Source organism: Daktulosphaira vitifoliae, unplaced genomic scaffold (genome assembly GCF_025091365.1).
Source record: "Daktulosphaira vitifoliae isolate Bord-2020 unplaced genomic scaffold, ASM2509136v1 Scaffold_4, whole genome shotgun sequence".
NCBI classification, from domain to species: Eukaryota; Metazoa; Arthropoda; class Insecta; order Hemiptera; family Phylloxeridae; genus Daktulosphaira; species Daktulosphaira vitifoliae.
In genome coordinates this window covers 38,352,073-38,364,885 of record NW_026099575.1, presented here as the reverse complement: position 1 = coordinate 38,364,885, position 12,813 = coordinate 38,352,073, and the positions used below count along the sequence as shown (strand labels likewise).

The 12,813-nt window shown below is 26.6% G+C and overlaps 3 protein-coding genes across 4 annotated transcripts in view; 2 read left to right on the top strand and 1 right to left on the bottom strand.

Moving 5' to 3' along the window:
- The first annotated feature begins 8,572 nt into the window (after nt 1-8,572).
- Nucleotides 8,573-10,197, top strand: LOC126906094 (uncharacterized). 2 transcript variants are annotated; one of them, XM_050686370.1, is made up of 2 exons: nt 8,573-9,331; nt 9,830-10,197. In XM_050686370.1, exons 1-2 carry the CDS (start codon nt 8,680-8,682, stop codon nt 9,910-9,912), a joined length of 735 nt encoding a protein of 244 aa, XP_050542327.1. In that variant the 5' UTR covers nt 8,573-8,679; the 3' UTR covers nt 9,913-10,197. The 2 variants fall into 2 exon arrangements, with proteins under 2 accessions (XP_050542327.1, XP_050542326.1); XM_050686369.1 differs by lacking the exon at nt 9,830-10,197 and adding an exon at nt 9,386-9,517.
- A 2,077-nt stretch (nt 10,198-12,274) lies between these two features.
- LOC126906098 (uncharacterized) lies at nt 12,275-12,783 on the top strand. The gene is made up of 2 exons (XM_050686377.1): nt 12,275-12,550; nt 12,614-12,783. The coding sequence occupies exons 1-2, from the start codon at nt 12,275-12,277 to the stop codon at nt 12,758-12,760; spliced, it is 423 nt and encodes a 140-aa protein (XP_050542334.1). The 3' UTR covers nt 12,761-12,783.
- Nucleotides 12,784-12,800: 17 nt separating this feature from the next.
- LOC126905054 (uncharacterized) overlaps nt 12,801-12,813 on the bottom strand; it is a 1,357-nt gene continuing 1,344 nt past the window's right edge. The window contains exon 3 of the mRNA XM_050684448.1: nt 12,801-12,807. Coding sequence (XP_050540405.1) covers nt 12,801-12,807 — 7 coding nt within the window. The remainder of the gene's footprint in view (nt 12,808-12,813) is intronic.

The following is a 12,813-nucleotide window of genomic DNA, read 5'->3' as shown; positions in this document are numbered from 1 at the left end:
TCTATTTTTGAATTTTATATTGGTGTACTAATCTGTTTAGTATACTAAAACATGACGTTTTAGTGCAACTATTAGTGTGAAACTAAAAAACCGTATTTTTGAATGTTGGTATGCTAAAAAATATTTATTAGTGTACTAAAGTTTTAGATGATCTTTTTAGAGTGGTATCTACCACACTAATTATGATTTTAGTATACTAATGTTACTGTTATTCATATTTATATGAAATTTTTATATTTATAACGTTTTCAAATTTATTTAATATTAAATATTAAAATGGAACACTTTCTTAATATAAATTATGTGCAAGTTATTAGTAATTTAGAAATAGTTGAAGATAATGGCCATTAACAATGAAATTTCGTTTAGCGGAGGATCCGTTCATTGGTATGTTACAAAACAAATTACAATATGTAAAATTATCTATTTACATTAATAAAATTTTATTTTCTGTAGTTTTGTCCGAAAGGGCATTTATACAAAAATTTAGACTGATAAAAGTTCTTGCATTAAATTTAATTAATGAGCTACGCCCATATTTAGAACCCCCATCGATTAAGTCTGCTCTAAGTATAGAGCGCAAAGTATGCAAAATATTGTACAATATTGACTAAACAATAAGTAAAATTTAATACAATTTTTGTCACGATAGGTACTAACAGCTTTACGATTTTTCGCTAGTGTCTTCTTTGGGCCAACAGTTTCATTTAAAATCTTGGTAATATTTTGCCATAATAATTGGGCATCTTTCATGGTAAAAGATGGTCCAAATTTTTTAGAATTTAATTTTAGATGCTTATGAACAAATTCAATTAATTATTGTTTTTGTTCATAAGTCACACTTATTGACTTTGTTTCCCCTCCATTGTAAAACATTACACAAATTGAAATAAAAAATACTGACAAAAAACTCGTGACAAATTTCTTATGGGTAAATTTTGTAGTTATCATAAATATTATCAAGTATTAACTATAAAATTAATATAAAATACAGTACAGCCAATATAATTTAACATGTCGCACTAATAATTATTGGTTTGAAATGACATTAGATTAGACGATGTACGATTAGTGCAAGATTTTTAGACTGATAAAAAATAAAATTCAAAAATACGAATTTCCATTAGTGCACTAAAATCATAATCTAATGTTTTAGTGTACTAAAACATTCGCCAATGATTAGTCCAAGCTCAAAAATAGACCCCCTGATATCAAAATTGAGGATAAGTATCAAAATTTAGTTACTATTTATGCTAATACTGCTGATACTGAATCAGGAAAACAATACGTAACAGAAGAAAATGTCAATGAAAAAATACGAGCAGCTTATTTGATAGCACATTATTACTATTCTTTTATGATTAGGGAAATTGCTTTTATGTTTAAACAAATAATACAAGGTAAACATTCATTTATAAATTTAAAGCAGTGTCTTGGTAAAGTAGATACGACAATTTCAAAAATAATAAGTTCACTAGATTTGTTGTCTTGTGGTTATAACAACGATGATCTGCCATACCTTGTTTATAATTCGATTTATAGATTGCGATTTGCAACAAATGAGGCTAACAAATATGCAGATAATAATGAAGTGGAAATTACTGATACAATGAAGGAATTTTTGAATAATGTCACTTGTGTATTGGTCGATTTGGACAAGTTCCTAATGGATTGTAAAAATATTATTCCAAAACCTTTTTGTTTGAAATATGTANTAAAAATATTATTCCAAAACCTTTTTGTTTGAAATATGTAGTTTCAGGTGGGGTTAAAATGGGTTCTGTATATAAACATATAAATTTATCAGTATGTGATATATGTAAGTTTTATCACAATTTAGGTTTTCAATGCGATGAAGCAAACGAAACAAGTCGTATTATAGAAACACAAGTAGAACCATTTGATTTAAATAAAGCGAATACAAATGTTGAGCGTTTCATTTTTAAATAAACTTGATTAGAATTATTTCTTTATAATAATTTATAATTTTTCTGCCATATTAAAATTTGTAATATTATAAGTACATATTTAAAACAATAAAAAAAAAAATTGCGGCTATCGAAGGAATGTGTTTCTCTTGCAGAGGCTCATAGAAGTAAATGCGCGTCGGACAACATAAGAATATGGTCACGAAGAGCCGTTAGAAACTTCCTTGAGACACTAGACAAACTTTGGCATATTTTAGTTTCTATAAATTCCTAATACTAAATTTTGATATTTGTCACAAAACATCAATACTAGTCTACAACGTTAATAGATTAAATTGTGCGAATCCTTATGTAATTCCAATACGAAATGTCATTCACAGATGTTAAATAAATTGATTTTTATTGAATTATTTCTCTTACAAAAACTTGTTATGGATAAAATAGATCTGAAACCCCCTCCTCATAATTTAATCCTGACTTCACTGTTTTCTGAAATATATTTTTTAGTACAAGAAATTTATTAGTCACAACTTTTCGAGGGCTCTGAGTAATGCTTATTTTGTTTATAAGATAGATATTACTCGTAATAATAAAAAATAGACCATAAAATATAAATATATCTCTACTTACGTTTTAAAACGAAACGTAGTATTGCTAAAACATAAGTAATTATTCTTTTAAACTATTAGGAGTGCTGAGAAGTAATTAAATAATATAATAGGCAATTACGCCGATACCACTGAAATTCTACAGGCGACATCGTTTTATTACAACAAAAAATAAAATAAAATATTAATTGCTAATCATTCTAAAAGTGTTTTCTTTTATCAGTTTATGTTATACTAATTTTAAATTACATGATCATTGCTAACAGACAATAAAAATCGCTAATTTTTGTATAAGCTTCATACTCGTAAACATTTATAGTAACTCTACGCAAACAATTTTTCAGTTTTTGCTTAAAAATATTTCTACAGTTAACAAAAGAATAAATCAATTCAAATCAAACTATGTTTTGAGAATATTAGAATAGTATACTTGAAAGAACGTCTATCACGAACCGGGTAAATGACTTGACACATAATGATGTATCTATTAATGGATTGTGAACTTGACCTTGGAAAAAGTACTACACGGTTATTGATCTTGGACGGTGAAAGTAAAATAAAGATCGATATTTCACACGTGTTTAATTCGTTTGATTGTTTTCCGTGTCGATTGGGATTTTTTTCTCATCTGAGTGACCGACATTATTTTGTCGGAAAGGTTAAGAAAAGAAAACAATTATAGAAACGCATAAAAACCATTGTTATTTCGTAATAGCTCGGTCGTCATGTCACTCTTCGCGTCTGCCTCTGTACGTGACTCGTTGTTTCCAACGAATGTCAAACCAGAGCCGCAATCATTAAATAAAATAAAAAACCTCATCCGCTGCACTGGTTACGAAATCGTATTCCATACCGTACAATTATTTTTCCACGTGCCGCGGCCGTCATCGTACTGTCGTTTTGGATCCAATTCAGAAATATTTTGTGTGAACATTTTTCTGAATGTGATAACATTATCAAGGATAGCCTATGACAAAATAAACGTAGGTGGCGTTTTTATTATTACTAGGTATTGTCTTTCTGGAAAAATCGTGTACACTAGTAAACTTCCTAACACAATAATTGACTTGGATTTCCAAACAACTACAGCCGGCCGAATGAGAAACGTCCATTAACAAAAGAGACGCATTGGTTTACAGCAAAAATGCGCATGTCTCGGCCGTTGCCTGTTCTTTTTTATGGGTCCATTCATTTTTTTTGTGCCAACACAATACTGAGGTCGTCCTAGGTTAATGACTAGTTCACGAGGACAAAGTTTATAAGTGCATAAATCTTTAGGGCGAACCACCAATTAACAAACTTACTACTCGTGTGTCAATGACAAATCTTAACTGCTAGATACACATTATAGTGGATTAAGTTAATCGTAGTCCCTAACAGTGTCATTATTCAGAACTCGTGTACTTGTTTTATCTCGACACTTAAATTTATAAAATTTCTTTTGCATTCGTGGCTTATGAAAATCTTAATAAATACTATAATTGACTTTATGTTTTTTTACCTAAACAACTATACATATATATTGTATTTACCTAGTATATTAAATGACATTTTGTTTAACGTTGTTGAATTATTTACATAAACAATTAAAACGATTGAGTTGTACGCATATTAACATATGTTAATATATAATTAATTTTCGAATTATACTGAATATTGGACAATAACTGACTTTGCGTAAAAATAAGGTGTAAATTGTAGTCGTATAAGTATAATTAGTTTTTTATGTTAGTTATGGATTTAAATGTTTTTAATTAAGACCAAGTCACAAACTTGTTTTTGTTGATAGATGACGTATATTTTATAAAATAAAGTAAGAAGAATCATTCCATATTTGTACTAAACAAGATGTTTTTATTGTTTTTTACATTGATTCAAAGCCTTTACAAAATTAATCTATATTATAATACTACATATGATTGTGTTTCAAATGTTTGAGTTAATATATATGTGTAATACAAAAGGTATTACAAATACAGGTAGCTAAATGGTTTTTATGACATGGCTATCACAGTCACGGATTGTTTATTTTCAATTATGATTATCATTAGATATACATTTTATATAGTGAATTAGAGTATTTATGAACTCACAACAATGGCCTTACTACCATTGATAAAAATAATGCTGTGCACCTGCGAATATTGATGTCATAAAAAACCAATTTGTCGTAATATGCACAATGTTCTGCATTACGCATCTTACATTATCACTAAAAAATTATTACTCTATATTTAATACCAATTGTATACAACACAAATAATTCATTTATCTGCCATAACATATACAAATTGTACACTAGCTATTATATATGTATACACATGTTAAATTGATTATTGTATACTATGCATCTTATCTTAAAAATAATTATCATGTTATGTTCAAATTTTACACAATAAACTGAAAATCACTAAAAGCGCTGACGGCAACAACCTATGAAGGGGGTAATTAAAAATAATATAAAAAGGCTTAATTCTGCTTACACAAGCAAGAGAGAGCGTGCCAGCAAGAGAGCAGAATTCTCTCTTCTTTTTGAAGATTTGAATTCAATAAAGAATTCAGGATTCTTCTATTTGATTTATTTTGAACAAACTAGCCGCGACCCCGTGTTGTCGTCGGTATATTTTATAGCGATTTCAAATACAATTATTTTTGCGTCAATACGTTATTTATTTATTAATAAGGAAAAGTATAAATCTGAAAGTGAGATATATAAAAGAAGTAAGTAAATTTATATTAACCCTATTATTTAGAATTAATAATCTGAGTAAAGAATGGTAAAGCAATAGATTTTTCAAACATCATTTAATTTAATTATTAATAACTAGTTAGTGCTTGGTCATGTACTTCGAGTGGGTGTCTGAGAGGAGGCCTCCGCCACTCCATGAACGCCTCAGTATTTCCACTAAAGCACATACCAGTTAACATCACGCTTCGACTGGGTGTCAGATAGGAGGCCAAGACCCCGGCCACTACAAGAATACCTCAGCGTTTTAATACCTCTATGAGAGGAACTTAATTTGTATCTTTTTATATCTACTTGTCTTTACTGTTCTAAACCCTCGGACTCCACTACCCCGATAGAACCTCGTTGCTCCTGAATTGACCAAATCCCTAACATCCAACCTTGGTCAAACAAAATTCCCCATACATCTTTAATGCTTATTTTTTTTTTGTATTACTACAAATTAGCTACCTGTATTTGTAATATCTCGTGTATTATACATGTATATTAACACAAAAATTTGAAACTTTAAATGTTTATATCTAATAAACGAATAAAGTTATATTAAAAACTCAAACATTTAATGAAATTAAAAATATGTGTTTCCATTAAAAAAAACAAAGTTTTACAAGGCATAAGGGCATAATGAACTTAAAAATATTACATAGTTAATAAATCAAGAATAATGTGTAGATTAGAGATAACTAAAAAAAAAAAAGGTTTAAATATATTTATTCTGTAAGTAATTGAGTGGGTTATGACAAAAACAATGACTTTGTATATTAGTGATACAAGTAGATCACAAAACTTAAACAATGACATAACTATAACTGATGTTGAATTTGTCAATATATGTTACAATAGAGAGATATTCCGCTTTACATATTTTTTCATTTGATTTATATCGTATACTTATATCACTTAAAAAAAATTTAATTAAATTTTAAATCTATATAGAACTTTTGAAAAAATATTTTTATTAAATTTGTTTTCTATTATACTGTGAAAACTTTTAATATTGACATTATTAGTCTATTTAGAATTTTTTATTGTATCCATAATTTTATCATTATTTGTATAGATATTAAATAATATTATATTAAAAATGTGTTAAAATAATTAAAAAAGGATTCAATAAATGATTATAAAATATATATATTTATATATAAAATCATAAATGTAATAATAAAACCAATGAAAATACAATTCGAAGAATTATCAAAAATAATCAAAACATTAATAGAATTATTCATTTGATATTAAAATAATTCACATACTCATATTGAATAATTTCTATTATTTATACTTCTATGTAAACTAAATGATTACTAATGATAAATTATTTTAAAGAATCTAAACACGATTTGTTCGACTTTTAAAATAAATCTCATTCCGTGCAAATAGTTAAAATTAAATAAAAATACAAATACAAATTTAAAAATTAATATTTCAAAATTATTTCAATTTTCTAAAAAAGACTTCTATAAAACGTTCACAAAATTCGAACTACTTTATTAGTGAAATAATCATTACGCCATCGTTTTTAATTAAATTATAAAGTTTCAAAAACAATTTTTTAACACAAATTAACAAGTTATCAAATAAGTTTAAAAATTAAAAGATGATTACAACTTTTATATATTGTTGTTTATTTATATTCAGTAACATTAAAAATGGACAATCGAACGATTCCTTTGTCGATAACATGAATCACTTGTTCAATCAAAAGTATTGGAAACAATATTTATTAAAGTCTGATATCAAAATTGAGGATAAGTATCAAAATTTAGTTACTATTTATGATAACACAGCTGATGCTGAATCAGGAGAACAATGCGTAACCAAAGCAAATATTAATGAAAAAATACGAGCAGCTTATTTGATAGCACATTATTACTATTCTTTTTTGATTCGTGAAATCCTTTCTATATTTAGATGTATGGTACAATATGGGTTTTCATTAAAAGATATAAAACAATGTCTTGATAAATTAGATATGGCATTTTCAAAAATAAAAAGCTCACTTGAATTGTTATCTATTAATTACGTTGGAGATGATCTTCCAAATCTTGTTCAAAATTCGATAATCATTTTCGAAAGTGTTACGAATGACGTTTACAAGGTAACTATAAATAATGATAAAGTGGTTATGACTGATATATGGGAAAAACATTTGAAAATTGTCAATTATATATTGGTTGATTTCGACCAGTTATTAGAAGATTATGCAGATATTCTTCCGGTAGATTTTTATGCGAAATACGAATCAAATCCATTTGATGAACCGGGATTTCCTTATTGTTTCATTATTTTGTGGAATACTTATATTAGTAATTTTTATCACAATATAGGGTTTAAATATGATGAAAAAAATAAAACTAGTCGTATTATAGAAACACAAGTAGAGCCACTTGATTTAAATGACGTTTTAAAATTTAATTTGTATTAGTTCTTGATGTTACATTATTTCTGTGTACAAATTTATCGTTTTTCCATTTCATTAAAGTTTATTAGTATAATTATCAGTATAATAACAATATTAAAACACTTGATCATTAATGAATAAAGTTATAGTGATAATTTTTTTATGTATCTTTTAAATATAGACATCATATATTGTATTCATTAAATGCATTATACTTTGCTGTTATTATAAAGTTTATACAAACATGTGTCCATATCAAGATAATTTTTTTAAATTTAATCTCAAAAAATTTGTTAATGAAATAAAGTAGATAAAAATAATTATTTTTGATAAATATAACATTATATATAATATTTGCATTTCTATATATATGATAAATATGATACAAAAATTTGTTCAGTTTCAAAACTTAATATTTATTAATACATATTTGATTTGATGGCTAATATACAATAATTTATAAACTACCGAATAATGAATGGTGTATTTACAATTATTTACAATTAGTCTTTACTATACTTCATTATTATATTTATTATCGGATGAGATAAACAAAATGATTTGTCATACATATTTTTAGCGAATATTTATTTCGATAAAACCCTAAGAATGGTATTAGTAATATTTAATACTATTTATTAATATAGTAATAATTATGTTAAAATTACAAAGAAAAAATTCAATATATGAATTATTAGTATAATATAATAAATATATTTATACATACAAAATAATAAGAAATTTTTATAAATTTATATATTGTCAGTGTAAATAGCTAAAAGAAAATAAAAATAAAATATACAAATTTCAAATAAATTATAAATGTATACATAAAATCTATTTTCCTAAAACGACTTCTATAAATGCTAACAAAATTCAAACTGTTTTATTAGTGAAATAACCATTAAGCAAATCGTTTTTATTTTAATTGCTACGTTTTAACATAAAATTTTTTAATTTTAAAAGTTATCAAAAAAATTTAAAAATTAAAATATGATTGCAACTTTTATTTTTTGTTGTTTATTCATATGCAGTAACATTAAAAATGGACAATCGAATAATTCCATTGTCAATAAAATGAATCACTTGTTCAAGCAAAAGTTTTGGAAAGAATATTTAAAATTGCCTGCTATTAATATTGAGAATAAGTATCATCATTCAGTTAAACCTGGAGAACGAAACATTAAAATAGGAAATAGAAAAATACGAGCAGTTTATTTGATAATACAATATTACTATTCTTATATAATTCGTGAAATTGTTTTTATGTTTAAACGTCAATTACAGAATAAAGTTTCACATTTTGAGTATAAAAATAATCTTAATAATTTAGATACGACTTTTTCAAAAATTAAAAGCTCACTAGGATTGTTATTTATTTATTATAACGGAAATGATCTTCCAACTATTGTTCAAATATTGATAGACACTTTCGAAAATAAAATAAATAATGCTTACAATAATTCTTTGAAATCAAAAAATAATGATGAAATTATTGAAATAAGGAAAGAACTTTTGAATAATGTCACTAATATATTGGTCCAGTTGGACAACTTCCTAAAAGATGTTTATGATATTTTTCCAGAACCCTTTTTTTGGAGATATAAAGATTCAGAAAAGATTGGAATGGATTCTGAATATTATGGTAAATATATTAGTTTGTCAATATGTGATGTAAGTAAATTTTATCACAATTTAGGTTTTCAATACGATGAAGCAAATAAAACAAGTGTTCTAGTTGAAACACAAGTTGAACCACTTAATTTATGTAAAGTTGATAAAAAATTTTAGTGTATCAGTTTTTAGAAAAATAAACTTGATTTAAAAATTATTTCTGTATAATAATTTATCACATTTCATTCTTATTAAAATCTTTAATATTATAAGTACTTATTTAAAAAAATTGAACATAAATGAATTAAGTTATGGTGATAATTATTTGGTGTATCTTTTAAATATAGATATTATATATTGTATTCATTAAATGCATTATACTTTGGTGTTATTATAAAGTTTATACAAACATGTGTCCATATCACGATAATATTTTTAATTTTAGCTTCGATGCGAAGCTGAGAAGGTATTAATTTTACTATGATGTGTTTTTATTTTTTTTTTAATGTCTGTTGCCACTTTTTCTCAGCTCTTACTGGACCGATTTCTTTCAACAATACGTCAAAAGATCACAAATCGTATCTAGTTGAAGACATTACCCTTAAAAATTGAAAAATTTTCCCTCGTTCCCTGCAAATGGGGGAAATATCCAAAAAAATTACAAATTTAAAAATCGGTAAATTATACCATTTTTTTCACTTTTTTTTCTTAAAACTTCCATAACTTTTCGAAAAATACACTAATCAACATAATTTTTTTTTATACTAAAACCTTAGATATTTTCCTTTCGTTTGATATAATTTTTTTTGAAAATCTAACACTTAACCTGCTCATGGGGGGGATTTAAAATAGAAACTTTTTTACAAAAACTAACTTTTTCAAGTTAATTTTTGAAAATGTTCCGGAAATACTGCGTCCTTCAATCATATATCAAATTAAAGCTTATTTTATATACTACACAATGAAAAAAAAAATACCGTATTCAAAAATATGCTATTTTTAAAATAAAATTCTGGGTTTTGTATTTTATTTTATTTTAAAATATCTTATTAGGGGAATACACTGACTTTCATGAATATTATACAATTTAATTGACATAGAATAAAGTTCATAAGACATACGTAATTCAACCAAGTCGAAGAATTAATTTTTAAATTTGAGTTAGCTTAAATAGCCAATTTTATCATGCGACAAAAGCAACGAACAGTTGCCTAATGGGTAACGCTTAGGGTACGAGGTTCAAATCTGTCTGTGGCTTTTAATATTTTGCTTTTTTTTTTGAGTTAGAATAATTTTTTTCTAATCATTTTATATTTATATTTATATCTAATATATCTATATTCAACGATACGTCAAAAGATCACAAATCATATCTAGTTGAAGACATTATCCTTAAAAATTGAAAATTTTTTATCATTCCCCGCAAATGGGGGAAATATCCAAAAAAAATTACAAATTTAAAAACCGATAAATTTTGTCATTTTTTTTCCTTTTTTTTCTTAAAACTTCCATAACTTTTTCAAAAATCAACAAATCAACATAATTTTTTTTTTTAATAAAATATTAGGTACTTTCCTTTCATTTGATATCATTTTTTTTTATATGTTAATACTAATTTTTAATAATATTAAAACTTAGAAGTGATAGAAAAAGTCTAATTGCAGATTTGAAAACATCGCGAAAAGTTGATTTAGAATGGTATATTTTTGTTACTGATGAAAGTTCCTTGTAGTCCAGTTTAATTATTTATAGTAACAAACAGTTTTATTGAAAAATATTGTATCAAGCCTTTTAAATTTTTATATACGTAAAAATAATGCAAAATACAACATCTTTATTACTTTTATGATTTCTCCGTTTAAATTACAATATTAAATTATTGAATATCAATTTCATACTAAATTTAATAATTATAATTAGTATTAGTAGAAGTGTAAAGTCTGAGCTGGATACCCTCCTAACCCACATTTTGTGGGTTTACCCAGCCCTAGGTGGACGGGCGGTGTAAACGGTCGGGGAGATNCCAGCCATAGGTAGACGGGTGGTGTAAACGGCCGGGGGGATATGGTGAAAGGCATAGTCCTCCCACCCACATGATGTAGGTTTACCCTGTCCTAGGTGGACGGGCGGTGTAAACGGCCGGGGGGATATGATGAACGGCATAGGGCCCCCTTCCCATGAAAGGTTAAGAGTAGAGGACTCTCTCATGACAGTAGATATCACAAGTATGGGGGGTACATAAAAAGAGGGGCTATGAAAAAATGAATACTTTTTAGAAATTACTTAATAAATTCTAATTAATAAGTAATTATAAGTTAAAAATGTTTAAGTGGTGAAGGAATGGGTTAGTTTACGGGGATATGTGATCTGTGATTTGCTGATCCCCCTATGAAAATATGTGATTTTTCCGCATAAATGAGCATGAAATCGTTGATAAAGTCACAGTGTCATCAAGAACCATCAGCTCTAAAAAGAAGACTCTACTCTATGAACAATATGGATGCCGAACCTGTAAGAAAACAACGTTATGTTTATGTTGCACCGACACCGCCAGCTGAAATGATTGACTCTAGCAGTTATACAATTGCGTTCAGCGACAGAAAATTTTTACAACTAGGACTGAATCCAAAGGAGGACTTCAATATTACGGTATATATTATTACTCCTTCACGATATATTAGCATGTCAACAGAATTTTTGAATACTATTTACGGCATGATGAATGAAATAAATATATTTTTACAATCACCTCCGGTAAAAGGAGAGAANTTTAAATATTATTTACGGCATGATGGATGAAATATCATTATTTCTACAATCACCTCCGGTAAAAGGAGAGAACATTATGTTATACCAAAATGTCGATTTTAATATAACCAAAGTATTGTACCGTGATACCATACATTTAGTATTAGAATCCAGAATAGTGGATGGGTGTTGAGTGTTATTGAATAACGAAAACATTAATAGACTTATGGACTTACAGTGTACTATTAACAGTGCAATATCAAGAAAATTAAAAACACGTTTACTATTAAGCCGTCAAATAGACCGCATTATACAATACGCCGACGGTATTGGCCCTAAAATTCAACAATCAAACAATGATGAAATGGTTACTTTTATAAGAAGTTTGAACGAAATAGAAATAGGTGACAGTAATTACATAAGCGAGCTGAAAAATTTAGCATGCAATGTAATAGTTGATCGATGGGTCAAGTCATGGTCCGAGGGCACGCTTCAAATTAATGTGAGTTTAATGAACATAGATTGTCAATATCTTTATTGTTATTAAATTTATAATTTGTTTTAGGAAAAAGAAGAAATGTATGACGAAAATGACGGTCCGGCATTTTTCGATACAACAGTGTTTACCCAAGAAAATAGTTATAGTCCATGGGCTTCACAATGGCCGAAACCCAATCACGTCAGAAAATTAACTTATATTAATAATTTATAAACAATAACTTTATATATTGTACTAGTTTCTTATAATAAACTTATAATCTAAAA